The sequence below is a fragment of the Nicotiana tomentosiformis genome, chromosome 11, assembly GCF_000390325.3.
Source record: "Nicotiana tomentosiformis chromosome 11, ASM39032v3, whole genome shotgun sequence".
NCBI lineage: Eukaryota > Viridiplantae > Streptophyta > Magnoliopsida > Solanales > Solanaceae > Nicotiana > Nicotiana tomentosiformis.
This window is the reverse complement of record NC_090822.1, coordinates 20,546,497-20,574,397: the sequence shown is the minus strand read 5'-3', so window position 1 is coordinate 20,574,397 and position 27,901 is coordinate 20,546,497. Positions and strand designations below refer to the sequence as shown.

Here is a 27,901-nt window from a genome sequence, read left to right as displayed (position 1 = left end):
TTGAGGGGGATTTTTCCTACTAATTGCCATTGTTTTCTACATGCGGGGGTGATGCATATATGAGGTGACGAGCGTATATGCATGTTCCAGGGTTAATCATGCTCAGGGGTAAATTATATGATTAATTGTGCCTTGTAGAATTACGTGACCTTCTTGTTTCATGTCTTCCCTGATGCAACAACTCAATTGGTCGTTTTACTTTCTAGATCCTCGTTCCCCTAATTAAGACTCCCCGTATATGCTTTTACTATTTTATGACTTGTGGGGTGGTTAGTTCGGGTTTGGAAGGGTTCAGATTGAAATCGAAACACTTAGTTCCTTAATAGAGGCTTAAAATGGTTAAGTTTGACTTGAGTCAATGGTATGAGTAAACAGCCTCGGAATCGGGATTTGACAATCCCAATAGGTTCGTACGATTATTTTGGACTTGGGCATGTGTTCGAATTGGGTTCTGGATAACCCTGGAGCGTTTCGGCGCTTAATATTGAAAGTTGGCACATTGAAGGTTTTCAAGTTCTTTAAATTTGGTTTGAAGTAGGATTTGGTGTTATCGAGGTCCGATTAGGATTCAGATACTGGGAATAGTTTTGTACGGTGATTTGTGACTTGCACCCAAAATTTGGCGTCATTCCGAGTTGATTTGAAGGAATCGGACGCACGGAAGTGTTTCTAGAAGTTTTTGAGTTTCATAATTCGATTCATGCGTTTTGGCGTCCGATTCATATTTCTAGATACTATTTTGGTGTTTTGATCGTGCGAGCGGGTCCGTGTTGCTGGATGTGTGAGTGTAATTGGACGGGGTCCCTAGGGACCCCGGATGCAAAATGGATTCGAAGCGAACTCGGAATTTGGACTTGGGGGAGCTGTTGGTGCTCCAGTTTTGGTGCGTTCGCACCTGTGAGGTTTTGACCCGTAGGTGCGACCTCGCAGAAGTGGCCCATCGACCACAGAAGCAGCCTAGAGCAGGTTGTCCAGTGGTCGCAGAAGCAGAGGTCTTACCGCACCTGCGAGCACGCAGGTGCAAGGAAGATGGTCGCAGGTGCGGGCTAGGCCAAGAAGGCCTAGGTTCGCAGGAGCGGGCAACTTTTCGCAGGCGCGAGCAGATGTGGACCAGCTCTGCAAAAGCATACGCACGGGTGCGCATGCTTCTCCGCAAAAGAAGACTTGGCCAAGATGGATGAGGACCGCACATGCGATGGATTTTCCGCAGGTGCGGCATCGCCGGTGCGACTCAAGGTCCGTAGAAGTGAAAATCGTTGGGGCAGTGAGGTTCATTTAATGTCGGGACTTAGCTTTTTGGGCTCATTTCATTCACTTGTTGGGAGATTTTAGAGCTCTTTGAAGAGGGGTTTTCACCTAGCACTTTGAGGTAAGCAATTTCTAAATAATATGAGTTTAATACATGCATTTTGGGTAGATTCTTAACATATAAATTGGAGAAATTATTAATTTAATTGGAAAACCTAGGTTATAATAAAAATAGAATTTAACCACGAAAATGATTATGGAATTAGATACAAATTATATATTTGAGTTCGTGAGGTTATGGGTAACATTTATCTTTAAAAAATTCTGGAATCCGAGCACGTGAGCCTGGAGGTGAATTTTAAGAATCATCCAATTTGGGTTGGGTAATCACTCTAATAGCTAAATTATGAACTTTTGAGTGTATATTAATTAATTTATATAATATTTGGCTAGCTTCGAATTGTTTGGCACCAAGTTGAGACTTTAGAGTGAATTCATGGGCCGGAAAGTGCATGAGCTTTGAGACGAGGTAAGTCTCTTGCCTAACCTTGTAAGAGGGAATTTACCCCGTAGGTATTTTAAATTACTATTTGCTTCTAATTGTGGGGGTTACGTATGCATAAGGTGACGAGAGTCCGTGCGTAGCTACTAAACTAATCATGCTTAAGTCCGGGTAGGTTTAGGATCCCAAATCATGAAATACTTGTATTGTTTGCACCTTACTTGTTAATTTAAGTATTTAAATTATATTGAAACTTGATAAAGGATTCGTAAAGACCGAATTTCACTTATTTTGAGTTTTGGCGGGTTACCTGGCCGTTAGTAGAAATTATGCCTCCTTTGTGTGTTAGTCTTGTGATAGCTCTTAAATCGGATGTTCATAGTGTATTCTCTTTTCTTGTGGAGCGGGCCAAACACATTGGCAGTATAATAGATGCATCTATGGTTCGTGCCGGTCGACCCTCGGCAGTATACATATTATTCTGGATCAGTCCGTACAACCTCAGCATAAATCGTGGGTGTTAATGCTTGGGAGCCCGAATACACTTGATATGATTTTCATGACTTTGAGAGGTTATAATTTATTTATTGGCCCAAAATTGATTTGGAGTTAGTATGTGTTAGTTGGAGATTTTTTTTAGAATTTACTATCAGTTAAAGAATCATTTATTCACTGCTTGCTATTATGTTATTATTATTATTTACATATTCCATGCCTAGCTAAAATTTCTATATTTTATTGTCGGCCCATAGTAAGTGTCAATGTCGACCCCTCGTCACTACTTCTTCAAAGTTATAATGGATACTTATTGGGTACATGTTGTTTATGTATTTACGCTACACTTCTGCACTAATCGTGCAAGATCTGAGGCAGGTGCATCTGGTGTTCATTCAGGTGCGCACCCCCGTTATCCTGAGGCATGGTGGTGAGCTGGTCTCTGAGTCCGTTCTGCAGCACCCACAGCCTCTCTCTTTTATATTTACTTTCTGTCTATCTCATTTCAGACAGTAGCATAGGTGTTTTGTATATTCTATTAGTTGTTCATACACTTGTGACACCGAATCTTGGAAACATGCTAGTAGACACTTGATGGCTTTTGAGTATTTATTTCGCCATACTTGCTCTTTTTTTAGTTTACGCTTTACTTTATCAAATTTTCCACTTCTCATTTACTTAATAAATAAAAACCAACTACTTTGAAATTATTAAAAAGAATAAATACATGGCTAGTTCACCGTTGGCTTGTCTAGCGGCAATGTTGGGCGCCATCACGGTCTATAGGAGAAATTGGGTTGTGACACTTGACTTCTAGACTACTAAGAATATGGAATATAATGCTAGAAACCATGATTTAGCTTATTATAACTTGATTAAAATTTGATGGGATTTTGTGAAATTGCAGCACTCGCAGCCTCTCTCTTTTTGTATTTACTTTCTGTCTATCTCATTTCAGACAGTAGCATAGGTGTTTTGTATATTCTATTAGTTGCTCATACACTTGTGACACCGAGTCTTGGAAATATGCTAGTAGACACTTGATGGCTTTTGAGTATTTATTTCGCCGTACTTGCTCTTTTATTAGTTTACGCTTTACTTTATCAAATTTTTCACTTCTCATTTACTTAATAAATAAAAACCAACTACTTTGAAATTATTAAAAAGAATAAATACATGGTTAGTTCACCGTTGGCTTGTCTAGCGACAATGTTGGGCGCCATCACGGCCTATAGGAGAAATTGGGTTGTGACACTTGACTTCTAGACTACTAAGAATGTGGAATTTAATGCTAGAAACCATGATTTAGCTTATTATAACTTGATTAAAATTTGATGGAATTTTGTGAAACTATTGATGTATTTAATTCAGTCATCATTATGCTTAATCACTAATACATCGCTATGACCGTTATTCTTGCGATATTGGATTCTATACTTGAGTTGAAGATCACTTTTGAGGCTTGTTGAAATACTTAAACAATGAGGTTCTTGAGGTTTATCGAATTGTTATTTTTTTGAAAGTCGTGATTGGTGTTCATTTGAAATATTCACTTAATCACTCTCATTGATGTTATTCATGTTTCCTACCTTTCTTGTCATTGATATATATATGCTTGGTAAGGAAGAGTGTAAAGCACGAAGGATGATATCGTGCCATTGCATATACATTATCATGTAAGGAACAGTAAAGCACGAAGGGTGATGCCTTTCCATTGCATTTACATTATCATGTGAGGAAGAGTGTAAAGCACGAACGGTGATGCCGTGCCATTTCATTTACATTATCATGCGAGGAAGAGGGTAATGCACGAAGGGTTATACCGTGTCATTTCATTTACATTATCATGTGAGGATGGGAGTAAAAGCATGAAAGGTGATGTTGTGCCATTCCATTTACATTATCATGTTTTCATTTACATTATCATGTGAGCATGAGAGTAAAAGCATGAAGGGTGATACCGTGTCATTTCATCTATATTATCATGTTTCCATTTACATTATCATGTGAGGATGATAGTAAAAGCATGAAGGATGATGTCGTGCCATTTCATTTACATTATCATATTTTTACATTATCATGTATTTATGGCACGAAGGGTGTTTCCGCGCAGGCGAGGACGAGAGACATGTATTATGTTATGATATCTTTTCATTGTGTATACATTCATGCCTTTACCTTGAGTTGTTACTGTTGCACCTATGTTTTCTATGTGACTTGTCATTGTTGTCTTGTCTTTATCTTCTGTCTCAATTGTTGTTGTGTTGTTCATGCCTTCTACCTGTTTAACTTGCAAATATTATGCTTTGCTTATTGTTGTCATATCTACATCCATGTTGTTTCTCCTTTGTTGCACTTTCGTATAAGCCTCCATGTTTAGCTTATAGGATCATGCCTTCCTTCATGTTCGTATACTTATATCTAAGCCTTCTACCATGTTAGTTAGTGAAATCTATGTTCTTTTACCTTAAAATATACCATTGCTTCCATGCCTTCTACCTAGTCTATTATTGTTACTCATATATACTGCATTGTTCGATATGGCTACCTGTGTATCTCCCATTTTATCATTATTGTTATTAGCAGTTCTTTCACATGGTTGGTACTATTATACTTATGCTCGGTGAGGGAGAGATAAATGTACGAGGGGTACCGATGTGCTATTCGATTTGATATCTTGAGTACATTTTTCACACTGTGAAAGTTATGAATTTACTATAGTGATTTCTTGTGGTGATTATTATAGTGCTTCACATATTTGTTCTTGTACGCTTCTTTGTTATATTTTAGAATTGTTCTGTTGCTAGTACTGCACATGTTATAATTGTGAGTATCTTTTAACTAAAAAGCCTTATAACTACTTCAACGAGGTTAGACAATATACTTACTAGGTATATGCGGATGGTTGTACTCATACTACACTTTCGCACCTTGCGTGCAGATTTTGAGCTGGAGTCGCTGTGTATGGCGGGAGCTGGCATTGAAGATGTACTTGTGTTCCAGTTATAGTTGTCACTTGCCCTTGGTAGTTTTAGATTTTGCTAATCTGTTTATGTAAACTTCAAATAGATGATGTATTTATTCAACTTTTGAAATTTCAAGTCTTAGAAACTCATGATTTGTACTACCAGTCTTTGGGATTTGTATAGAAAGTTTAATTATCTTATCCATCGTCTCTTATTACCTGATTTGAGTTGTATTGATTTTATTTAGCTTACCTAGCGGGTTAAATTAGGTGTCATCATGACTATGCAGTTTTTGGGTCGTGACAGTGAAATTATTATCAAGTTAAATAGATTCACATAAATTCTAACAGACGCGCAAATAATTTTACATTAACTATAGTTATACCAAGAAATTAATTTTTTTTATGTTGCTAATTTGCAACTTAACAAACCGCACTACCAGTTGATTGCTTGATTAGTAATTGTAACATAAAATATAATGAGAAGAGGTGATGCATCAAAGCACTTAAGCTTCTGGAGTAATTGACCAATAGAGCAATATAATTATGTTATTGGCTATGAGTTTCAAAGTCAAAAGTCAATCTCATATTAAGGGCCATGTACACTTACTGCTAATAGGTCTTAGAAGTTCAATAAACACTTTTAATAACATTATAAGGGAGCTAATTATTCATACAGTTATTATATATATATATATATATATTATAAATCAGTTGGCATTTCTAAAATTAATAAAATATTAAACAACATACAGTTAAAAACTTGGTAAAAGAAAAATCACTGTAGCATCCATGCAAGACAGAAACCAAAAAAATTATGTTCCTCCAAAAGTAAAAGAATTAAAAATGACGGGAGGGTCTTAGGATGGCAAGCACAGATGCTGATGCATATATGATATAACACAGTAACTAAATTGTATAATGAGATATCAGGATAAAGATGAGGAACATTTAACCATACAAAATTGGTACCATATGGAAGTAATTCCAATGAAACAGAGTCAAGACACTTAAAGATAAAATATATTCATATAACAATGAAAAAGTTAATGTTCACCGCAAATAGTTTGTAGTGATAACTGGGGGAAAGCTATACGTTATGAAAATCTTTGTTTCTTTCTTATAGCTATAGATGTCCCAATATCAAATAATCAAAAAAGAAAACTATTTTAGCTAAGGGGGTTTCTTAGAGCACAACAAGGAAAGAGTAGTATACCTTAGGTATGAGCGCAAAGAAACAATAATTTTTTTTTTATTCTTCTTCCATAAGGGGGTTTCGTAGATAAAAATTGTATAGCCAACCAGTAGCAAATCCCTTTTGATTTCTTCAAGCACTGAGTGCAATACGAGGTGAATAACTTTCAGTTAGCTACGTGATAGTAGTATGAATTCGTAGCGGGTTTCGTGCTGATAACGTGTTATGAAATAATATAAAACAAAGTAAAAAAAGAACAACTTAGAGAGATAATTAATAATTTTTTCTTAGTCTCTTAAAAATGGTAAGGGAACCTCCTATTTATAGGAAGAAATGAGTTTGGTCCCCAAGTTATAGCTTGATCCTAACTAGATAGTCTCATAGTAACTGGGCTAGTTCCTATAATTACATTAGCCTCTAATTATTTAGCTTGCTCGCCAAGTAATTCTATAATGAATGGACATACATAATTGAAATTTATAACATGGATAAAATTATATTTTCAATTTTAATCATGAATTAAATGAATAAGGCATTTGAGGGGTAATATTGCCGTTTTATTGACTTCGAGCCCGTTTGGATTAGCTGTTTTGAAGTATATGATAAGCATTAAGTGCTGAAACTGATTTAATAAATAAGCAATTATGTGTTTGGGTGCAAGTGCTGAAATTGATAATAAGTTGTTGCAGTATTTGATAAAAAAGTGTTGATAAGCTCTTTTTATGTTAAAATGACTTAAATAACTTTAGAACTGTTTATATTTATAAGGGCATAATTTATTCAAAATTTTAGATTCCAGATCGATTCAAATACAAAATATTCTATTTGTCATTTTATTTTAAATACAATTGTACTTAGATAAGATATAATTTATGATAAATATAATTTATTTTATGATAAGCATATAATCATAAGTTATAATAATTAATAAATTGACAAAAATTTATCAGTAAAAAAAAAACCTAAATAGGACAAAATATTTGAAGAGAAACAAGCATTGTCTTCATCACCATAATACTTAGAAAGCAATACACCAAAAATTTGATATGCAGTTCAAAGATTAATGCACCTCATTTATTACATATAGTTCAAAGATTAATACACAATCACATAGATATAAATATGGAAAGGAATAGAGAATTGCTTATCTTAAATAGTCAATGATAATTGCAGATTTGAAAAGGCGGGGGAGGGGGGGAAGGGGGTTAGGTTGAAAAAAATACTTGAGGCGGTGAGTATCGATGTAGGAGTTTTGTTCTAAAAAGGAATATTTTAAGGATAAAATGGTAAAAATTTTGGTCAAACTTAAAGTGCTTATAAGCTAAAAATTTATAAGTTGGGGGTGACCAACTTATGACTTTTGGCTTATTTTTGACTTATAAGCACTTTTAACTTTACCAAACACGTAGATAAACCGAAAAGTGCTTATAAGCTTAGCCAAACACCCTCAAATTTATCGAGGAATAGCTTCTCCCACATTGATTATAAATTTAGTAATCCAAAATTAACTTATATCAGTATGTATTAGCTAATATTGAACGAAACAATGGCTAAATATAATCCTTAATTTGTAGCGAGATTAATCCTTATCCCACTAATTATGTTGTACAAAATCGAATCGTAACTGTTAACCGAACCGTAAAATTGGTTTATTGGTTTGCTGATATCAGCGTATCAGGGTAATGGTTGGTGAATAAATTAAAATTTTATAACTAACGGCTTAACGGTTAGGGGACGGATTACTCAATTTTCTTATCGGATAAACCGTTAATTTATACTTTCCCCTATATATATAAAGTACTACTTGAAACCCTAAATCACCGATTTCTCAATTCAACACCGGCAGCAATCGTCTCCCTCAATAGTCAACTCTTCAAAGTTCAAACATGGATTTGGTCAGACATGGATTGCATGTCATATGGATTTTTCTATGAGATAAGAAGGAGATTTATTTGTGCATTAGTTAACTAACTTTTCTCCTGGTAATTTTTTTTTTCTTTCAATTGAGTTGTCAAATATTTTTATCCATACCACGTACTTATTTAGTCTCCCTTGTACTGCATATTGCATGTCACATGAACTAGAAAATATTATATAAATAAATTTGGACCTAAATTTTTCCTTATCTCTAGTTCTCTACTTTTTATTGTCTATTTGATTTAAGCGATAAACCGTCTGATAATCGCTAATCCGATACCAATCCGTCTGATATCTTATTGGTTCGCTAGCAAATTACTATATTTATAAATCGATAATCGATAAGCCGAACCGTTAAGTATAAATATCCGCCCGATAAGCACCCCTACCACTAACTAAATGCCTCATTTTGTCTTTTGCAATACTAGTTCCATTAAAATTTATAGCACGTTTAGTCGTGCTTTAAAACAGTTTATTTTTAAAAAGTATTTTTCAATAAAGTACATTTGGTGATAAAACAGTTTATGTGTGGCTAATTAATTTGAAAAGTAAGTTTGAGCAACAATTAGTATATGATCAAACTTTAAAAAAGTACTTCTAAGTACTCCATCCGTTTCAATTTAGATGATGTAGTTTGACTCGACACGAAGTTTAAGAAAAAAAGAAGACTTTTGAAACTTATGGTCTTAAAACCTTAAGGAGTAAAAGCTTTGCGGAGCCATGATATTTCTGTGGTTATAAAAGCTTCTCATTAAGGGTAAAATAGGTAAATTAAGAGTTTAAATTTGAATTATTTTCAAATTTAGAAATGTGTCATTTATTTTGGAACAAACTAAAAAGAAAAGTATATCGTCTAATTTGAAAGGGAGAGAGTATATCTTTTCAAATGTGTTTTTCAAAAAAATATTTTTAGGGAGAAACTACTTTTGTCTTACTCAAAAACACTTTTTCCTTTTAAAAGTTTGGTCAAACACCTTTAACTTTAGAGAAAAATTACTTTTGCTAAAAAAAGTTCTTTTGGCCAAAAAGAAGCACGAGGTAAAAGGAAAAGAATTATTTAAAAGGAAATATTTATTTTTAAAGTTTTAAGTTTATGCATTTTTCATGTCAATATTATTTGTATAATTAGGTCACTTATTAAGTAATTATCGATTAATTAATTATTAAGTAATTATCTAAATGCTATCATAGATTAAAAATTATTAGTAATATAAAAACTTTTAATATTTTTTCCGTTTGTAAAACTAGCTTTATCAAAACATTATTTAATAGAAATCTAATTTTGGTGCAAAAGGAAAGAACAACTTAAAAGAAAGGAAAGAAGAAGCCACCGGCACCGCTCGCTCAACTACCAGCCATAACGTAACAGAAAGATGGAACTCGTAACGTAACACCGCTAACAGCCTTCACTAGAAGCTACATCCTCCAACAGATTATATACCTCCACGTCACCACCATTTTACACGTAGCATCTCATAACTAGTCCTTCTTTTAAAAATACTGAAACTCTTTGTCACTCTATCTCCCCCGCATCTCCTCTTTCTTCACACAATCAATCAATTGCAAACCCAGCCTTATCTCATAAAAACACGAGAGAGAATGGAAACAAAGATAAACAAAGGAAAAAAACATTAATTATTTTATTTTATCTGATACTTATATATTTTTCTTTATAACAACATAGATTATAGAAATTCATTTAGTTAGATACTTATATTCATACAGAAATTGAAAACCTAATTATATATATAGTGAACAAATGAGATTTCGATTTCGATTTCGATTTTGATTTTGATTTTGATTTTGACTTTTATTTAATTTTATTTGAATTTTTTTTGTTCTTTTTTTTTTCTTCTTGGAATTGGTTAAATTTGAAATCTGCATGAGCGAGACGGTGAGAGAAGAATTGTTGTTGTTGAGAGGATTTTGATTTTTGGCACAACATGTCTGCTATAGTGTGCGGCAGCAAGAGATCCAATTTCTTCGAAGATTTGCAGTCATCGTCGTCGTCGCCGTCTTCTTCGCCGCCGGTTCCGAAGAGGATCCGCTGTTCTCCGTCTTCTTTCTCGCCGCCGCGATCCTCCGCTGCTGCCGCTAATTATTTTTCTACTCCATCCTCGGCGATCGATCATCTCCTATCGGTCTTCCCTGATATGGACAAGCAGGTTTAAATTTTTGTTTTTATTTTGATTAATTAAGTAATTTAATAATGTCAGAGCAATTATTTTTGCGTTTCAGCTTGTTTTGGAAGTTTTAGGCTTTTGGCTGTAAAGAGAATCGCTTTGTTAATCTTTTTGTTGTATTGAACTGGAAATGTTGAAAAACAATGAAAGAAAAGAAAGCTTATTTGATAACTACGGTGATTTTTTCGAAGTTTTTTAGGTCGCGGTGCAATTCATCTGGACAGACAGGTTTTCTTATTTGAATCTACTTATTAAGTAATTTTTTATTTTTTGTGCAACTGATTTGAGTTGTAGCTTGTTTGGGTCTTTTTTTAGCTGTAAAAATCTTTCCATTGGTGTATTGTACTTGAAATCCCGATTGAGAAAAAATAGGGGTGATTGGATATAGTTATTCTAGCTAATTTAGCTTTTGATGTGGTGGATGGTAGCTTTTTAGTGATTTTTTTGAAGTTTGAGGGCATCAAATAATTTGCTGCGCAGTTCATTTGGACAAACAGGTTTCTTTTTCCAGAAGTCAATTTTTTTTTTTTATTAAAAAAAAAGTAATTTAGTAATTAGAAATCGTTTGGAATTTCAGCTTTAAATTTCCGTCCTTTATAATCATAGTTGTATTGGTCTGGGAGTGTTCATTGAAAATGAAAAGATTGATCATCTATTCTGTTTTAGTGAAATTGGCTTTTGATTTTGTAGACGGCGGGGTTTTAGTGAAATGATTAAGTAATTTACCAATCACAGTGCAATTTATTTGAAATTTCAGCTTGTTTTGGAATTGTCAGCCATAAATATGCTTCCCTTTATATTTTTATTGTATTGGAGTGGGATTGTTGATTGAAAAGAAAAAGGATAATTTTCTATTCTTATTTTAGTTAACAGCTTTCCAATGTATTTTCAAAAAGATATTATGGTTCTATTTCCAACATACTATGTGGTTAGTAATTTGTATTCTGTAGACGCACAGAAGACATTTGTTATCTGTCTATGCCATATCTTGACAGGATGCATCTAGTTGCTGTCTTTGTTAAGTGCTTTGGACACAATATTTTAGTTGCTCTATTGGAATATAGAACTGCATCATTGTCTTTCCTCACCAGATGCCCAGATGTTATCAGCTTTCTTTCTTTTAACACATATGTGGAGAGTTAGTTTAATGTTAACATCTGTCATGTCATTTATTGGTTGTTTGAGTACAATGGTTATTTTCCTTGACACGAATTTTAGTGGAATTTAGCATTACCATGGATCTTGATCAAAGTTTGACCATAACATTGCAAGCAGAAATTTTAGTTTTACCACTTGCTTACTTTTTGTTTCTCGTAAGACTAAATGTAAATGCATAGTCATATGGGTTGGAAATATTCAAGGACATACAAGTTGAATACGGGGATTTATAAATGTGTGCTGCATTCATGGTGGCGCTTAAAGGAGATATCAAAGTAACTTCCAGTGGATGGTTAAAAGAAATACAGTATTATTTTTCGAACTATGTATCAAGTTTATGTGAAGACCGTGTCTTTTGTAGTTACTTCTGCATTTTAGTTTAATAACATGGCTTGAGCCTCTATCTTTTTCCCAAACCTGCACAACATGTATAGATCCATGATTTTGGTTCCGTTTAAGTTTACGAATTAGTTGTTTATCAGGAACGTGGTTTACTTTTGAGTTTAAACAGTAGGGTTTGGTGAAGGGTATTTAGGATGTTAATAGATTACTGCAAAAAATCGTGGCTCGTGCAGATATAAATTCCTTTAAGGGACAACCAGATGTAGGAAGATATCGTTATCGTTTTTATTGGCTTTAACAATTTAGATACATCTTGAAATTTACTAGCATGGTTGCTATTGGCTGATCTTCACTAGTAGCTTCTTGAGATGGACTTTTTAAATACCCTCTCTCTCTCTCTCTCTCTCTCTCTCTCTCTCTCTCTCTCTCTCTCTCTCTCTCTTTAATTTTATATTGACGCTACATCAGAAAATCTTAAGAGTGAATTTATGGAGTCTCCTGTAAAGTAAGTAGAAGAACATTTTTCGGAAAGGTATTTAAGTTGAAAAACCGCAAGTCCTTTATTTTAGCCTTAAGGAAAAAGATGGGGGTTTACATATACTCATAAGTGTTAAAATAAAACTTACGAAGGATTTTTGATTTAAAAAAATCCCATGGGGGAGCAGTTTAAAGTAACATTATGTAGGATTGCAAAAGTTGATGTGACTTGAGCTTTTGTTACCACGACATCCACTATGGGCTCATCTAGACTTCTTTTTAGTTCATAGTGCGGTTAAATACATGGTTTAGCATCATTAAATATGTAAGAAATCAAGGTGGAGCAATTGCTTATCTACGAAGAAAAGTGGACCAATTTGTATTGAGGAAAGTAAAAACAAATGCAAAACCAGCTGACCATGTTAAAATATGGATGTAACTGACCACCACGATGGTTTTTGCGTATATAGTGTATGTAGTGAATGAATGGGCCTAATAGAGTGAACGAATACATATAATTCATATAAATGACTTACCTAGTTTGGGGTTGAGGCATAGTTGATGGAGTTGGTGAAGTTCATGGTATAGGATCTTCGATTTCAACTCATGGTACCAATTCTGCCCGTGTTTATTGGATTTATGAGGAGTTCCATTCTTCAAGAAAATGCCAAGTGTCTACTTCATGCTCGACCTTGAGGTATCGTTCAGTAGACCACGAACATCATGTTTGTAGTTGCTTTAGATAGGCTAATTATGAAGTAATCTTATCCTATATCCTATATACTACTAAAGTAAGCTTTAACATGTCAAACAATTAGGAGGGTACTTTAGGATGGTTCCCTATCAACTTTTTGTTATTTTTACTTGAACTTGGTTGCGCGCACAGGCTGTTGTTTTACTTACTTAGCTACCTGAGGTTTTAAAAGGTGTTATAAATGGTATATTTGAACTTTTAATCACTAGAGGAAGCATGCTTCTGATACTCTATCAAAAAGAGGAGCACTTCAGAGCAGATTCAAATCCCTAATTGTAAACTAGTGAAATATCGTTCATAATAGCTTACACAGTTATGCTGTTTAACTTGCTATAAAAACAGTTATGCCGTTGAAGTAAGTGTTCTCAACAATCATTATTCCTGTATAATTACTCTTAAATCCTTATAGTTCGTCAATTTGATCCTGAGGCACAAATACAATAACCTCTTCTATTCAAATTTCCTTGGCAACCTCTTTACATTTTGATTCAATGGAAATGTCTTTAAAAATAGATAACCATCGAGATCCAAATCAAATTTATCCAATGACTGCTGTAATTACTCTTAAATCCTTCCAACCCCTTGCTTGTCTTATTTATAACCAATTCTTGTTTTTGGGAATTAAATAGATATGCATCTAAAATTAGACTATGCTGCAATCATGCTAATTAGGTTGATAGTACTTCTATTTTTCTTTGTATTTGTAGTGGTTGCTTTCCCTTTTAGTTAAAAGATTTGTCGAAGTTACGATGATAATTAGTTTAATCTTATATCAATTGCTGATTACTCAAGTCACTATTATGCTTTCTTCTGCGGCTTATCCATCTGAGGTAGTCTTTGCTCTTACGGGAAGTGTAACTGCAAAATACCCAGCGAAGTTTCCCGTCTCTATGATGGGATGGTTAAGAAGGGAAGTAAGGGGATGAAGGGCAATGTCAAAAAGATCCGAATGATATATTGGCTGCAAAATATCAATGGCTTTAATACTGACTACAAGTCCCTTATAAAATTAGTCTTGTGACTATAGAAGTCTTGAGTGTAAAGAATTTTATGTTTGAGGATATAAAGAGTTAGGTGATAAAATTTAGTGCAGGGATTGTAGTAATCTCTTTGTATTATCCGCTCTTGCTGTTATTTCCCTAAGTCCCAACTATAGAAGGAAAGCTTTTGTAAAGCATGCAATATCTGATTCGGATTAACAAAAAAAAAGAGAAATTCTCTAGGAAAAGGAACACAAGTGATATTGTATTTTAACTACAGAGTGAATTTGCTACAATACCAGGAATGAAGGTGGCCATCTTCTTATTATTGTCATTATGGCTGTTGTCGTAATTTATTTGTCTTCTGCAAGTAATTTTGTGGGAGAAGTGTAAAATATGTATCCAGTTAGAGCATCCATGATGGAAGTCACTTGATCAGTGTGATTAAAGTTTTTGAAAGTGTTTTAGAATTGATGAAATCTTGTAAGAATTAGCTCACCCACCAACTTTAGGTTCAAATGCACATATTAGGATTGATAAAGAAAAGAGGGACATCTTCGGACAGCACCAATTACGGATCATCAGTTTGGTAAAGGTTACTGCTTCCTTGAAGAGAGAAAAAAGGCTTTTGCTTTTGTAACGTAACAGGGTTTTGGATTGTCTGAAAAAAGAACTAATTATTACAACACTCCAAATACCTTTCAACTTCTAAAAGAATTAAAGAGGTGCACGTTTTCCGGGTTATTCTTGATAGGTGTCATATATAATGTGTATGTTGACTTTTACCTAATTCCAAGCGTTGTTACCTAATAGAATGCAGGTATAGAGAATAAAAGAAACACATTTCATCTTATTCCTACTAGAGGCGTTAAATTTTCTTCAGTCAATGATTCCTCGCAGATGCTATTTCAGAATTTCCCTCCGATTTCTTCTACTAATACTGATACTTGGATCTAAAATTCGTGATCGTTGTTTTATTCTAAGAGGATTTCTATCAATTCCGATTGATCCAGAAATGGTATGCTGTCTGATGATTTTCATTTAGTGATATCATTGATGGATCTAACTTTTGTGGTTCTGTTTTAAAAAACAATTCTATGAGGTTGTTGATTTGGATTCTGATAGCATTGAATTGTAAAAGCTACTTTTAGTTTCTTGACACATTTCTGTTATCTAGGTATCAAGTTCTATGGCATAGTTTCCTACAGTTTTTCTTGGTCAAACTTTTGTTTACCCTGAAAAGAGGAGAATTTAACCTAGATTTGGAATTTTGTAGTTGCTTGAGAGAGCACTGGAAGAATGCGGTGATGATCTGGATTCTGCCATCAAAAGACTAAATGAGCTTCGCTTGGGGTCTGCTGAGAATCTGGGGCCCCTCACAGGAAGATCTGATGCTACCCAGGAGATCGGCAGCCAGATCTTAACTCAAGGTGAACATCAATATGTAGATTCTTATTGATTGACATTGGATGTTTTATTTTTTTCCCTTCTGAATCTGTTTTGATAGAAACTTGGGGAATGACATCAAGTACTTTCTTTTGTGGCATCCTTTGTTTGTGTGCAATAATCACGTGCTATATAAGATCATTGTGAAACAAGACAATTCCGATTTGCTTTTTTTTTTTTTTCCGGGAAAGTGATTATGTGATTAGAATTATAAAGACATTTCATAATTTTGAATGTGTAGTTTGTATAATTCGCCTTCCCGTAGATGTTCGTTTTGTAGCATTCTATTCACTTATAGCCTGTTTGGCCAAGCTTATTTTTGGGCCAAAAGTGCTTTTTTTGCCAAAAGCACTTTTGGTGTTTGGCCAAGCTTTTGGAAGGAAAAGTGCTTTTGAGGAGAAGCAGAAGCAGTTTTTGAGAAGCAGAAAAAAGTAGCTTCTCTCCAAAAGCACTTTTCTGAGAAGCACTTTTGAGAAAAATACATTTAGAAGCAGTTTTCAAAAGTTTGGCCAAACACTAATTACTGCTTAAAAGTGCTTTTCAAATTAATTAGCCAAACACAAACTGCTTCTCACCAAAAACACTTTTTTAAAAAGTACTTTTGAGAAAAACACTTCTCAAAATAAGCTGATTTTAGAAGCTTGGCCAAACAGGCTATTAATCTATGTGATGTTTCCATTGATCAGTCTAAAACCCTGTTCCTTGTCCAATCTGATGTTTGTTTGCTCCTTTCACTTGCTTGAAATGTATAAGCCACGATCCTGGCAGCTCGCCTCTCGTGATATGTTTTGTATATCGCAATTAGTATTCCGAGCTTACCTTGTGCATGTAAAAAACTGCTTACCATTTTTACTAGAAGTGCCGTGTAGCTAGTATTCTCTTTTCTCTTTAATTGGATAATTTAGTCGGCTGTGGTCAACACTTACTGACTTATTAACTTGACTCTGTTTCACAAATTTAATACTTGCACAGTTGCTTAGGGTAAATATCTGCACTACTTTATTACTTACTAACTTTGATGCATACTTATATTTATTGAATTTTAGTCGTTACTCACTTCTTTAATTTTTGGTTGTGGTGGAGAAGTGGTTGCATAGGTATAAAGAAATAATGAGTAGCTATTTAAAAATTTCTTCTGTTTGCTTGTGTTCGACTTAAAGTCTGATTTGTCAAAATGTTGAGGCAATCAGAGTCCACTCAAGCCCAACATGCTGTTCATTCATTAGAATGGTTATGTTTGGATCATGGGTTAACTGTTTAGTTGATTTTAAGAGAAATGTCTTGTTTCTTCAGAAGCACTCTACTGTTTTCAATTGGCCTTAAGGTATGACCCTGACACTAGACTGAAACTCGTGTTTGCTCTGGTCGCTTGTTTTTGTTAACTGGGTGAGCTGAGGCCATGGATGTACTACTTCGTAATTTTGTGCTTTAAGACCCTGTGAGAAAGATGGGGGACCTGAAAAATCCAGGAGCAGACTCCATTTACAATGCAGTAAAACTGCTACCAATCTTACTTTATTGCATGCATACTGAAAATGACGAGTGATTTTCCTCTGAGCTCACTCTCTGTTGATACTTCACCGTTCTTCCTTAGGTGTATCAGCACATTTGTTGGATGTCTTAGAAGTTCACTGGCACAAGTCTGTTTATACTGGTAGACACCATCCCTTTACACATTTTGGTGCAGGTAATGGTGGGCCCATACCTACAGAAGATTCATTGACAGGAAAAGAACTGCACATGGAGAGTACAGAATGGGTGGAGCTGTTTGTTAGAGAGATGATGAGTGCCTCAAATATAGATGATGCTAAAGTCCGTGCTTCACGAGCTCTTGAAGTCTTGGAGAAGTCTATTTGTGCCCGCGCAAAAGAGGAAACAGCTCGCGATGTCCAGCAGGTGGTCTAGAAATATTTAATTAACTTTATTTTGTCCACTAACACCATTCCGTCTGTTTTTTCTTCTATTTTTATTGCCATACCACTGCACTTGATTCAACTGGTCTACATTGTTTTTATTTGCTTCATTTGTCTATCACTTACTATGGACATGGTATACAGTTGTTTTGAAGGTCCTCAATCGGATGTGTAGATGTTGCGAAGCAACATCAATTGTTGCATAAAAATATTGAAAGCAGATATGAAATGAGTTAAAAGTGGGATCCTCCAGAGTGTAAAGTGAACATCAAATATGTTTAGATGGTTGAGGAATTAATGTTTTCATGGTCTGGCTATTAGCCTATTAGTATAGATCAGTAATGTTCTTTCCTTATAGGCACTCACCCCTCTCCGATCACCCCAACAACCAAGCACCACATATCAGTGTTTGTGAGGGTTGGGGCTGGAGATGCACTAAGTATTCCTATTCCAGGCTAATGATCTTATTTTGGTATGCCACTTCTTTTAAAATGTTGTGCACCTAAAAGGAAAAATGTTATTTCCACTTTCTTAGTGCTGGCTTTTGACATCAATAATACTTGCCATTTCCCAAAAAAAGGGAAAGAAGAAAAAATGTCAGTCCATATCTATACATATATAGTTATGCTTCCTCAAGAAAAATTATCTATATATTCATAGTTATTTAATTATTCAGGAAAACAACATGCTCAAGCAGCAGGTAGAAGCTCTTATTCAAGAGAATTCTATTTTGAAGCGAGCATTTGCTATTCAACGTGAGCGTCAGAAGGAGTTTGAGGATAGAGGGCATGAGGTGAATCAGCTGAAGCAGTTGGTGGCTCAGTACCAGGAGCAGCTGAGAACACTTGAGGTCAGATTACCCTATTTAGATCTCATGAAGTTTCGTAACTCATTTCATGGTTTCATATTTATTATACGTGCTTTGTGCAATCCGGGAGCAAAGATAAAATTTTGAAAAGAGAAATGAGGACTAAAATCTGGTTGTCAAGCATGCTTTCCTCTATAGAAAGGGGTAGAATGCACATTCCTCCTGGCTTCCAAACATAGAAACTTCCTTTTTTAAGAAATAGTTGTACTTCTGTATGTGCATAGATGCATGCATTATAAATGTTGGAAGTATGAAAGTCTTCAGTTCCCCCCCTGGAAGCTGGAAGTATGTTGATACATTTATGTGATTAAGAGTTCGGTTGGTACATTAATGCTATTAAGAGATTATTGCCAGCAATGGTGAGTTGCTTTATTGGGTTCCTGACTCTATTTTTAATTTTCTATCCCACCTCATTTCTCATATATGACATTAAGTGAATTGCCCTTTCTGTGTGATCAGGTTAATAACTATGCGCTATCGATGCATCTCAAGCAGGCGCAACAAAGCAACTCTATCCCCGGGCGTTTCCATCCGGACGTCTTTTAATGTGTATTATGTCCTTAAAATGGATAGGATAGCAATGGTCATGTCCTACCATCACTAGAGGCAGCGCATGATTCTGGGGGATGATACTAAGCCAGAATCTGTGTTTGCTTGGTTGAAGCCACCTGGTGCTGTTATAAGCCTAAGGGTAGCTGTAGTATCAAGTAAGTTATAGACATGGTTTTACTTGCTTTTCTGTTGGTACTTCTAGTTAGACTAGAAGTTTATACTATTCTGGTCTTTTGTTAATGATAATAAACTATTTGAAACACAATTGGCATGCTTTTAGGATTAAGTTCAATTCGATACTCGCTCTTTTCTATAGGTGCTTATTAAAGCTGTTTAATGGTTAATTGAAATGATCACCCCTCCCCCCTTCCCTTAATATTCCTGTTTTTTTGGGTCCCAGTTATATGCTCTGCTGAACACCTGTGTAAATTACATTGATAACATAATTTCTTTGATTTGACGTTGTACCTTATTTAATGTAAAGGATTAAGAATTTAAGATCAGCACACCAATTTGATAAAAGTAGGAAGGAGATCAGTACACCGTGTCCTTTCAAAATTTGTGCTTTATTTCTTTGTCTTAATTAGTTGAAATGTGGACCCAATTAATTAGAGTAGCTTGCTGGCAAGCAGGTGGTTTGGATCTCTTTATCGTGGTGTTTTCCGCAATTTGAGATCCACATTGGCTCGAACTCTTAACTTTTTTCCCCATTCAAATCCTCTAAATTAGTGGTTGAAAGCTGAAACTCCGGGCAAAAAGGCTTCAAATACAACTAGCTGCAATGATTTTTTACATTATCATTGTAGTGGTGGGGGATGTGGCTCTTGGCAACGGGTTTGTTCGAACTCAAAACTTTTAATAGGTAAAATATGTGTGAGCTCAATATTACGAAGTAGGGGTGTACAAATAAACCCGACTATAGTTTGGTGTTGGAAAAAAAAATCTGACCATATTTGGTTTGGTTTAGTTTTAACTAAAAAAAGTTAAATTGAAATTAAACTAATCCGATATTATATGTATAGAAGTTTTAAATATATTTAATACATAAAAATATTTATGTTAGTGTAGTTTATAAATATTCTTAAGCTTTTTCATAGTTTTATCTTTTAACGTATTTTTTCAAGTTTGGGCTTATAATTTTTGGATGTTCCAATAAGTTTTATAGTCCATAAATGTTAATAACTCAAATAAATTCTAAACTAAATCAAATCAATACTAATGCTAATAAAAGACATTCAATTCAATTGTACTATGAATGAAAATAGTGTCAGTATCTATTTTTTTAGTTTTTCATGGTTTAAATAAAATGTATAACTTATTTTTCTTTTAGTGGTTAGTCATGTAAATAATAGTATTTATTAGTCATAATTTTAAATTATGTTTGTTTTCATTATGGCTTATTCATAATATTTATTTTATGCGATTTTATCTTTATTGTTGAATATTTTAGTACAATGACATGACTCAACTCATATTTATGTTATTTTATTGAAAAACACCTTATATAGTTCTGTCTTATTAGGATTAAAGAAATATTTGGAGCACAAAATTTTACGTTTTGTACTATGAAAACTTTATGAAAGAAAAAGAAAACCGAAAAAAACCCGACTTTTATTGGTTTGGTTTGGTATTTAGATTTAATAACTTGATACAATTGGTTTGGTTTGGTAATTAGAAAATCCGAACCAACCCTATCCATATACACCCCTATTACGAAGTTTAAAATAAATTTTTGAACACCGACAATGCTTCTATTATATTTTGGTCGATTAATCTGATCAGATGGTTGGCAAGTATGATGGTCCTAATAATGATCCTGCATGTATTTCGTGTGTCTTATCGGCGGATTTAAAAAACCTCGCAAATTGACTTGAGTTACAGGTGTGGTTCTCGTTGTATCTTGGCGTCTCTGTTTTAAAAGGCGTTTTTGGGGCGAGCCCCAGGGCGAGGTGTACCAAAAACGCCCCGGGGCGATGGTGTGGGGCGAAAGTCTCAAGAGGCGTACACTCCGCAATTCGGGGCGTACGCCCGGGCGTTCGGGGCGCATTTTTTTAGTAAGGAGTAAGTCCTAGAGACTTTTTCAAATTAAAATAAAATTTGTTGAATTAGTCCTTCATGTAATACCCAAATTTTTAAAAGTGAGTTGGATAATTACTCAAAAGGTTTAAAAAGGAACTCAAAAGTATTTAAAAGTAAAGACCTTTTTTATTGATTTAAGCTCTAATTCATGGTTTTTTCAATTTTTTATCTTGTCCGCTAGTCAACTAATATCTCCTAAAAGCAACGAATATTTAATTTTTTTTACAAATACAAAGAGAACTACATTTTTTTTTATAGCAGCAAATCCAAAGTTCAAATTGCAGGTTAATCATCCTTTTTGTTCCTCCATATAGAAAACTTTATTCTTTTAGATTCAAATTACTTGTGCTTGTCAGTAACGTATAATAGATTGTTTGATTAGTTTTTTGTGGGGATGGAGCACACATATATATAGTTTTCTTCAATTTTTATGCAATTTTACCTATTTATAAATATTAACTGTCATTATATTATTTTATAAAATATTAAAAATTAAATACCTATAGGGCTTACGCCCACGCCTTTTAAAATAGTGTTGGATTGTTCTTTACCTTGTGACCAAGTTGATTATTGGTCAGTGAAAATAGTAACAAGTATCCGAGACGTTATTGACAAAATGTTAGATTTGAACCCTTGATTTTACAAGAACATTGAGTTTAGTGCAAAGACCCATAAATGTTGAACATATCAACTTTAAATTTTGGAACAGCCTCTAGATTGTCGTTTAACAAATTGTCTTTTCTAGGTTATTAACACATATACTAAAAGCAATTACCGATCATCATCTTATCTTTGCTAATAACCTCTTAATTTAAGCGGACAGTGTATAAGAATATAGAACTGCACAAAAATCATTAGTCAAAGTACTTGGTTTCTCCAGAAGATTGAAGAAGCTTTTGCCCCTTTATGACACGGCAAGTACATTTCATTTCCATTGTAAATTCAGATGACTTGTAAAGACATTTTTATAAAGACTTTGAAATATCACAATCAGATAATGTCAATGTTTTTCGGTTGCAAATCATGAACTTGTGACTAGACTTGGTTTAGGCGTGGACTACTCTTAATATGCTATGTCACCCAATTACCTCATTGGTATACCAAGGGACTGTTTCAAAGTCTATTTTAAAGTCTCAGGTGATGTATGATACATTATAACAGGGATCCAGAATTTTAAGGTTATGGGTTCCTAAAGAAATCTCAAGTTAATATACAATAATAACTGGATTAACGAATTGAATTCCAAGCTATAGTATTCTTATACTTTTAATGATTTTAAATATAAATATATGATATAGACAAAAGTTACTGGATTCATGAGAACAATGTGTGACTAATGCCCCGGATCCGCCCCTACACCAAGGAATAAAGGCAATCACTCCTCACTTTTCAACATTTGGAATTAAAACATTGGTGGTCACCGATAGCTAAAATCATCTCAAAATTGAAGCTAAAAAAGTAGAGTTTTTGCATTTTTCTTAACCATAAGGCTAGAAGCTCAGTTTAGAGTTGATTGGCCGATTCTTCCTTAATTGACCCGTTAGCTCTAGTAGAGATAAATTTTCTTCTAGAAGTCATTTTGTTCAACCTATTTGACATCAAGATATTGCCAAAAATTTACAACAAAATTAGGAGCCATACCAAATTATTGGCTCTTGCATATGAAAGTTGCAGGTATCAAGATCTAGAATATGAGTTTTCTAATAAAGATCTTACCTGAAACTTGTACTCCACCAATTAACAAGAACATAAGAAAACAAGTCAATGTAATAAACAAACATATAGTGTCAGTACAACCAAGAGCTTGTCTGCTCTGAAACAACAAATTAAGATCAAATACTTTGAATACAGAGCCAAAGGTTGTCATTCTTGCTCCTTCCCCTACCTCTTCATGTGCTTTAATTTTCTCTAATCCAACTAATTAAAAAGAGAAAAAAAAAAAAAAAAAAAATCTTAGTTGACTTAACTAGACCTCAGATCCAATTTCTCATAGAAACTAAGAAAGTAAACTAAACTAAACTATACAATCATTCATGCAAATTCTTGTTCCTATCTGTACAAATCTAAATCATAAAAACTAGTACTAGTAAAGATTCATCTTGTAACATAAGGCTTTCTTTCAATTGGTTTTCTTGAAACAGGCTCAAGCTAAGATTCTGCTCGTGACTGTAATAGTATGCTAATAAAAATGGAACAATAAAGATTTGTAGTAATTTGCATGGCTTTTCAAGAAATTGGAATAAGCCTTCCACCAACTTTCATCATCTTCTTGAATTCATCAAAATTTACCATACCATCACCATCTACATCAATTTTCCTTATCATTTCCTTACAATCTTCCAATTTCTTCCCTTGATTCAATCCCAAAGATGAAAGTACTTTACTCAACTCTTCCTCTGATATTAATCCATCTTTATCATAATCAAATACATCAAATGCATCTTTAAGATCCCTCTCTCTATTTGCCTCCTCTTCTTGATTCATTTCTCCACTATTTTCTTGACTCCCAATTATTCCTTCTATTCCCAAGAATGAATGACAAAGCTCATAAAACTCATCAAGATCAATTAAACCATCTTTATTTGAATCAACTTTTTCAACCATTTCAACTATATCTATATCCTCCATATAAATACCAATATTCTTGAGTGATTGCTTTAGCTCTTGCTTTGTTATATAGCCATCATTGTTCTTGTCAAAAGTTGCAAATATACTCCTTAACTCAACCTTGTTATGGCTGTTTGAAGTACTCCTTCTCATGATTTTTTGTTCAGCCATAGGTGGTGAACTTAAAGTTGAGTTCTTGACAAGAGGAGATGGAGTTGGAGTTTGAGCTTTAATTGAAAGAGAATAGATCCAAGATTGGAATTTTTTTGTAGGGAAATTGAAAAGGGTGGTAATTAAACCAAGAATGAAGAGAAGTGCTAAGAAAAGAATGCTTAGTGTCAACATTTTTTTGCTCTTCTTCTTCTTGGGATTCAATGAAACAGAAAATGAAAGATGAAAAAGAGTTTCAAAGTTAAGTATTGGAATATAGTTTTCTTGAAATGAAATAAGAAAGTATTGAAAGGGAAGTATACGCGTTTGTTTGATGCTTTTGCTTTAACTTTTATTTTTTATTTTAAATCTTGATCCCACACAAACGCGTGAAACTGTAATAACTGTAAATTAAATTTTTTTCTCTATACGCGTGGTTTCCATGTTCTAGGTGAAGTAGGGTTAGGTTGAGTGGTGGTAAAGGGAGGGGGGGAGGGGGGTTCAGAATTATAACTAATGGGATTAGTCAAAACTTATTTGTACGTTACACTAAAACCTAAAAGTAAACAATTTGATTATGCTCTTTACTCAGTCTTTTTCAATTTAGATGACATAGTTCAAGCTTATCGAGAGTTAATTTGATTTATTTTTAAAATTAAATTGGATTAGTTCAATTCAATATTTTAAAACTAAAATTTAAATATTCAAAAGTTATATGAAAAATATTTTAAATTACAAGTTTTCTCATGTCAATATGATAAAAATATATATTTTAACACAATTTAATATTTGATAAGCGAAATGTGTCATCTAATTTAAAATGAAGAGAGTATCCTTCTTCAAATTAGGATGCTAGTATTGACTACACCATAAATTTTCTACTACACTCTCCGTTTAAATATAGTAGTTCCTTTTCTTCCCTTAACAATTCAAATACAGATTTGCATACCCCTATTATTTCGTTGAAATCGAAATGTGCACTAAATATTTTTTGAGAGATCTCCTCCAAATTACTTGTATATTACTTGTATGGTTATCAAAATCCTGAACATCAACATACAGGTTCCATCACATGCAAGTGGTAGTATAAGATTCTTTAGTTATTGTTCTTGAAAAATGACTTAGTCTGACCCGTTCCTCGAAATAAGTTTTTACGGGATTCGTATCTATCAAAATTTTAACTTCTTATTTCGACGAACAAATAATAATTGAGTCACTACTGCGTCGAACAACTCTTAATGTTGCATCTCTTCCAAGATTGATATCTTTTAGTAGCAATTGTTGTTGCGGTTTGAACAACAAATGGTGTTCCTCTTCTCGTATTTTTGAATTTATAAGTACCAGTGAAGGACCAAGAAACTACTCAACTCTACACATTCTTAGCAGTGACAATGTTATTACCGAAACTTGCATGGTTAAAATCCTGACATAGCTAAGTTAAAGAGATAGTTGAACATATTGGGATTGAAAGATTGGTGAACGGGAAATGGAGGAAAGAAAGTGGAGGGAAAGTGAGCTCCCTTTTGCTTTGGAAAGAGCAAGTATCTCTCATTGGCGGTAGAAAGAAAAGTGAATGTACTTATATTGAGAAAGCACTTCTCTTGGTATTAAATGGGTTGGAAAGAAATTAAGCCTCGCGCCGTCGTCGTCGTTGCTCGCTCGACTCGACTTTGACTTCGGTCAACGATTGATTGATTAATCTTTTTGGACAAAATTTCTTTCAATTATTTAATTAATTAATAAAAATTCAACCCGGAATAATCAGGACCCGCGACGCATCTTTTCCGGAATATTTCAAACGGGAAATGTTCCCACCTGTTCCAATAGCCATGGCTGTTTCTGAAATATTGCAAACCTTTTCAGAAACAGTGCCAGAAAATGGCTATAAATATGCCTTGATCCCAGAATCTTTCCTTACAAAATTTTTTGAGTTTTTTCTCCTTCATCTGCACAATTAAAATTCCAGTATGGTTTACAGCCTTCGAGTCGTTCGCTGTTTCCCGGTGTTTTTGGTACTAATACACTAGTGAGTTAAATCATTCTATCATGGGAGGATAATATTCCAGCACCTCAGGTACTTGTGGGGAATAATTTTCTTAAGGCCACACTGTGCATTCAGTGGGCTCGATTTATTCCGAAATCATTTTCAAATATTATTTCGATCTGTTGTCGCTAACTTTCTGTTTTTGTTTTCTGTTTCAGAAAGATTACTGTTTCATTATTTATTATAGTAATACATATAGAATAACAGTCTTAAGAAAATTATTTTTTATATTGTAATCTATATTCTGTTTTTGGAGATTAAAACCTGTGTGGTTTTCTACTCCTTCTGAATTTTTCTATTCTGATTTGAAGATATAAAAACTTCATTGGAGTATTAAAATTCAGAAACGATTTGAAGATCATAAAAAGTTTATTGTTTTCTGTGAAACAGTATATCATTAATTACATGTACTGTATTTATTAAACGTACTTTTATCATTAATTACAGTATTGTTTACTGTTTTATTTTTTGCCATTAATTGAACTCTTCTGCTGTCGACAGTGAGAAATGATAATTGATAATGGAAATCCTTCTGGGGCTATTGCGGCAACGATAATAGGCTCGTCAAGCCGAATTGTTGTGCCACCGGCCGAGAAACCGGGGAAATTTTCTCGAGCCAACTTCAAAGGATGGCAGCAAAGGGTATTTTCTGGCTTACCACGCTTGGTATGCAGAAGTTCACCAGTGAAGACCCTCCAGTGCCTGTCGCCGACATGCCGGACTATAAGAAGTTTATGATTGTTGAGGCATGAAAACATGCAGACGTTCTTTGCAAAGGCTACATCCTAAGTGCTTTGGAGGATGACTTGTACAATGTCTACGGTGCTATGAAAACTTCTAAAGAATTATGGGACGCACTTGAGAAGAAGTATAAGACTGAAGATGCATGCTTGAAAAAATTTGTGGTTGTCAAGTTTCTAGACTATAAAATGATAGATAGTAAAACTATTGGAACTCAAGTTCAAGAGTTTCAACTTATTTTTCACGACCTTATTGCTGAATGTATGGTAGTGAATGAAGCATTTCAAGTGACTGTAATGATTGAAAATTTTCCTCCTTCATGGAGAGATTTCAATAACTATCTTAATCACAAGCGTAAAGAAATGAAGTTGGAAGATCTTGTGATTCGTCTCAAGATTGAGGAAGACAACAAAACAACCAAGAAGAAGTCTCGTGAAAATTTAACGATTATGGGAGCTAATATCATTGAAGAAACTTCTCCAAAAAGTAAGAAGGGGAAGAGGTCTTCTGGATAGACTAAGGAGCAGAACAAGAAAAAATTCAAGGGCAACTGCTACAATTATGGAAAAGCTGGTCACAAAGCCTCTGATTGTCGTCTCTTGAAAAAGGATAAGATAAAGGGACAGGCCAACATAGTGGAGAAGACTAAGGAGCTGAACAAGAAGAAATGCACATTTGAATCTGAAGGAGTAGTGGATTGACTCTGGAGCCACTCGACATGTTTGTGCTGTCAAAGAAGCATTTGTGACTTACTCTACTACTGGTCCCGAAGAAGAGCTTTCCATAGGAAATACTACAATAACCAATATTGAGGGTTATGTGAAGATATTCCTGAAGATGACTTCATGCAAGGTGTTAATGCTCAATAACGTTCTTCATGTTCCTACTATTAGGAAGAATTTAGTTTCAACTTCTTTACTTGTTAAGAATGGATTTAAATGTGTATTTGTATCAGACAAAGTTGTTGTAAGCAAGAATGAAATGTATGTTGGAAAGGGCTACCTCACAGAGGGCCTTTTCAAACTTAATGTAATGGTTGTTGACAATATTAATAAAATATCAGCTTCTTCTTATTTATTGGAGTCAAATAATTTATGGCATATTTGTTTAGTACATGTCAATTACAAAATCTTACAGAAGTTAATTAATTTAGAAGTATTGCCTAAATTCGAGTATAATAAATCAAAATTTCAAATATGTGTTGAATCTAAGTTTGTAAAACATTCTTATAAGTCTGTTGAAAGGAATTCAAATCCTTTAGACTTAATTCATACTGACATTTGTG

The 27,901-nt window shown here is 34.1% G+C and overlaps 3 protein-coding genes across 3 annotated transcripts; 2 read left to right on the top strand and 1 right to left on the bottom strand.

Annotated features, from left to right (window-relative positions):
• The first annotated feature begins 9,892 nt into the window (after positions 1-9,892).
• Positions 9,893-19,292, top strand: LOC104102101 (uncharacterized). Its single transcript, XM_009609723.4, has 5 exons — positions 9,893-10,487; positions 15,493-15,646; positions 17,350-17,558; positions 18,252-18,425; positions 18,903-19,292. The coding sequence occupies exons 1-5, from the start codon at positions 10,266-10,268 to the stop codon at positions 18,987-18,989; spliced, it is 846 nt and encodes a 281-aa protein (XP_009608018.1). The 5' UTR covers positions 9,893-10,265; the 3' UTR covers positions 18,990-19,292.
• Positions 19,293-22,811: 3,519 nt separating this feature from the next.
• Positions 22,812-24,121, bottom strand: LOC104102102 (calmodulin-like protein 3). The gene has a single exon (XM_009609724.4). The coding sequence runs from the start codon at positions 24,024-24,026 to the stop codon at positions 23,301-23,303; it is 726 nt and encodes a 241-aa protein (XP_009608019.1). The 5' UTR covers positions 24,027-24,121; the 3' UTR covers positions 22,812-23,300.
• A 2,383-nt stretch (positions 24,122-26,504) lies between these two features.
• On the top strand, positions 26,505-27,131 carry LOC138901112 (uncharacterized). Its single transcript, XM_070188847.1, has 2 exons — positions 26,505-26,541; positions 26,638-27,131. The coding sequence occupies exons 1-2, from the start codon at positions 26,505-26,507 to the stop codon at positions 27,129-27,131; spliced, it is 531 nt and encodes a 176-aa protein (XP_070044948.1).
• The last annotated feature ends 770 nt before the right edge of the window (positions 27,132-27,901 follow it).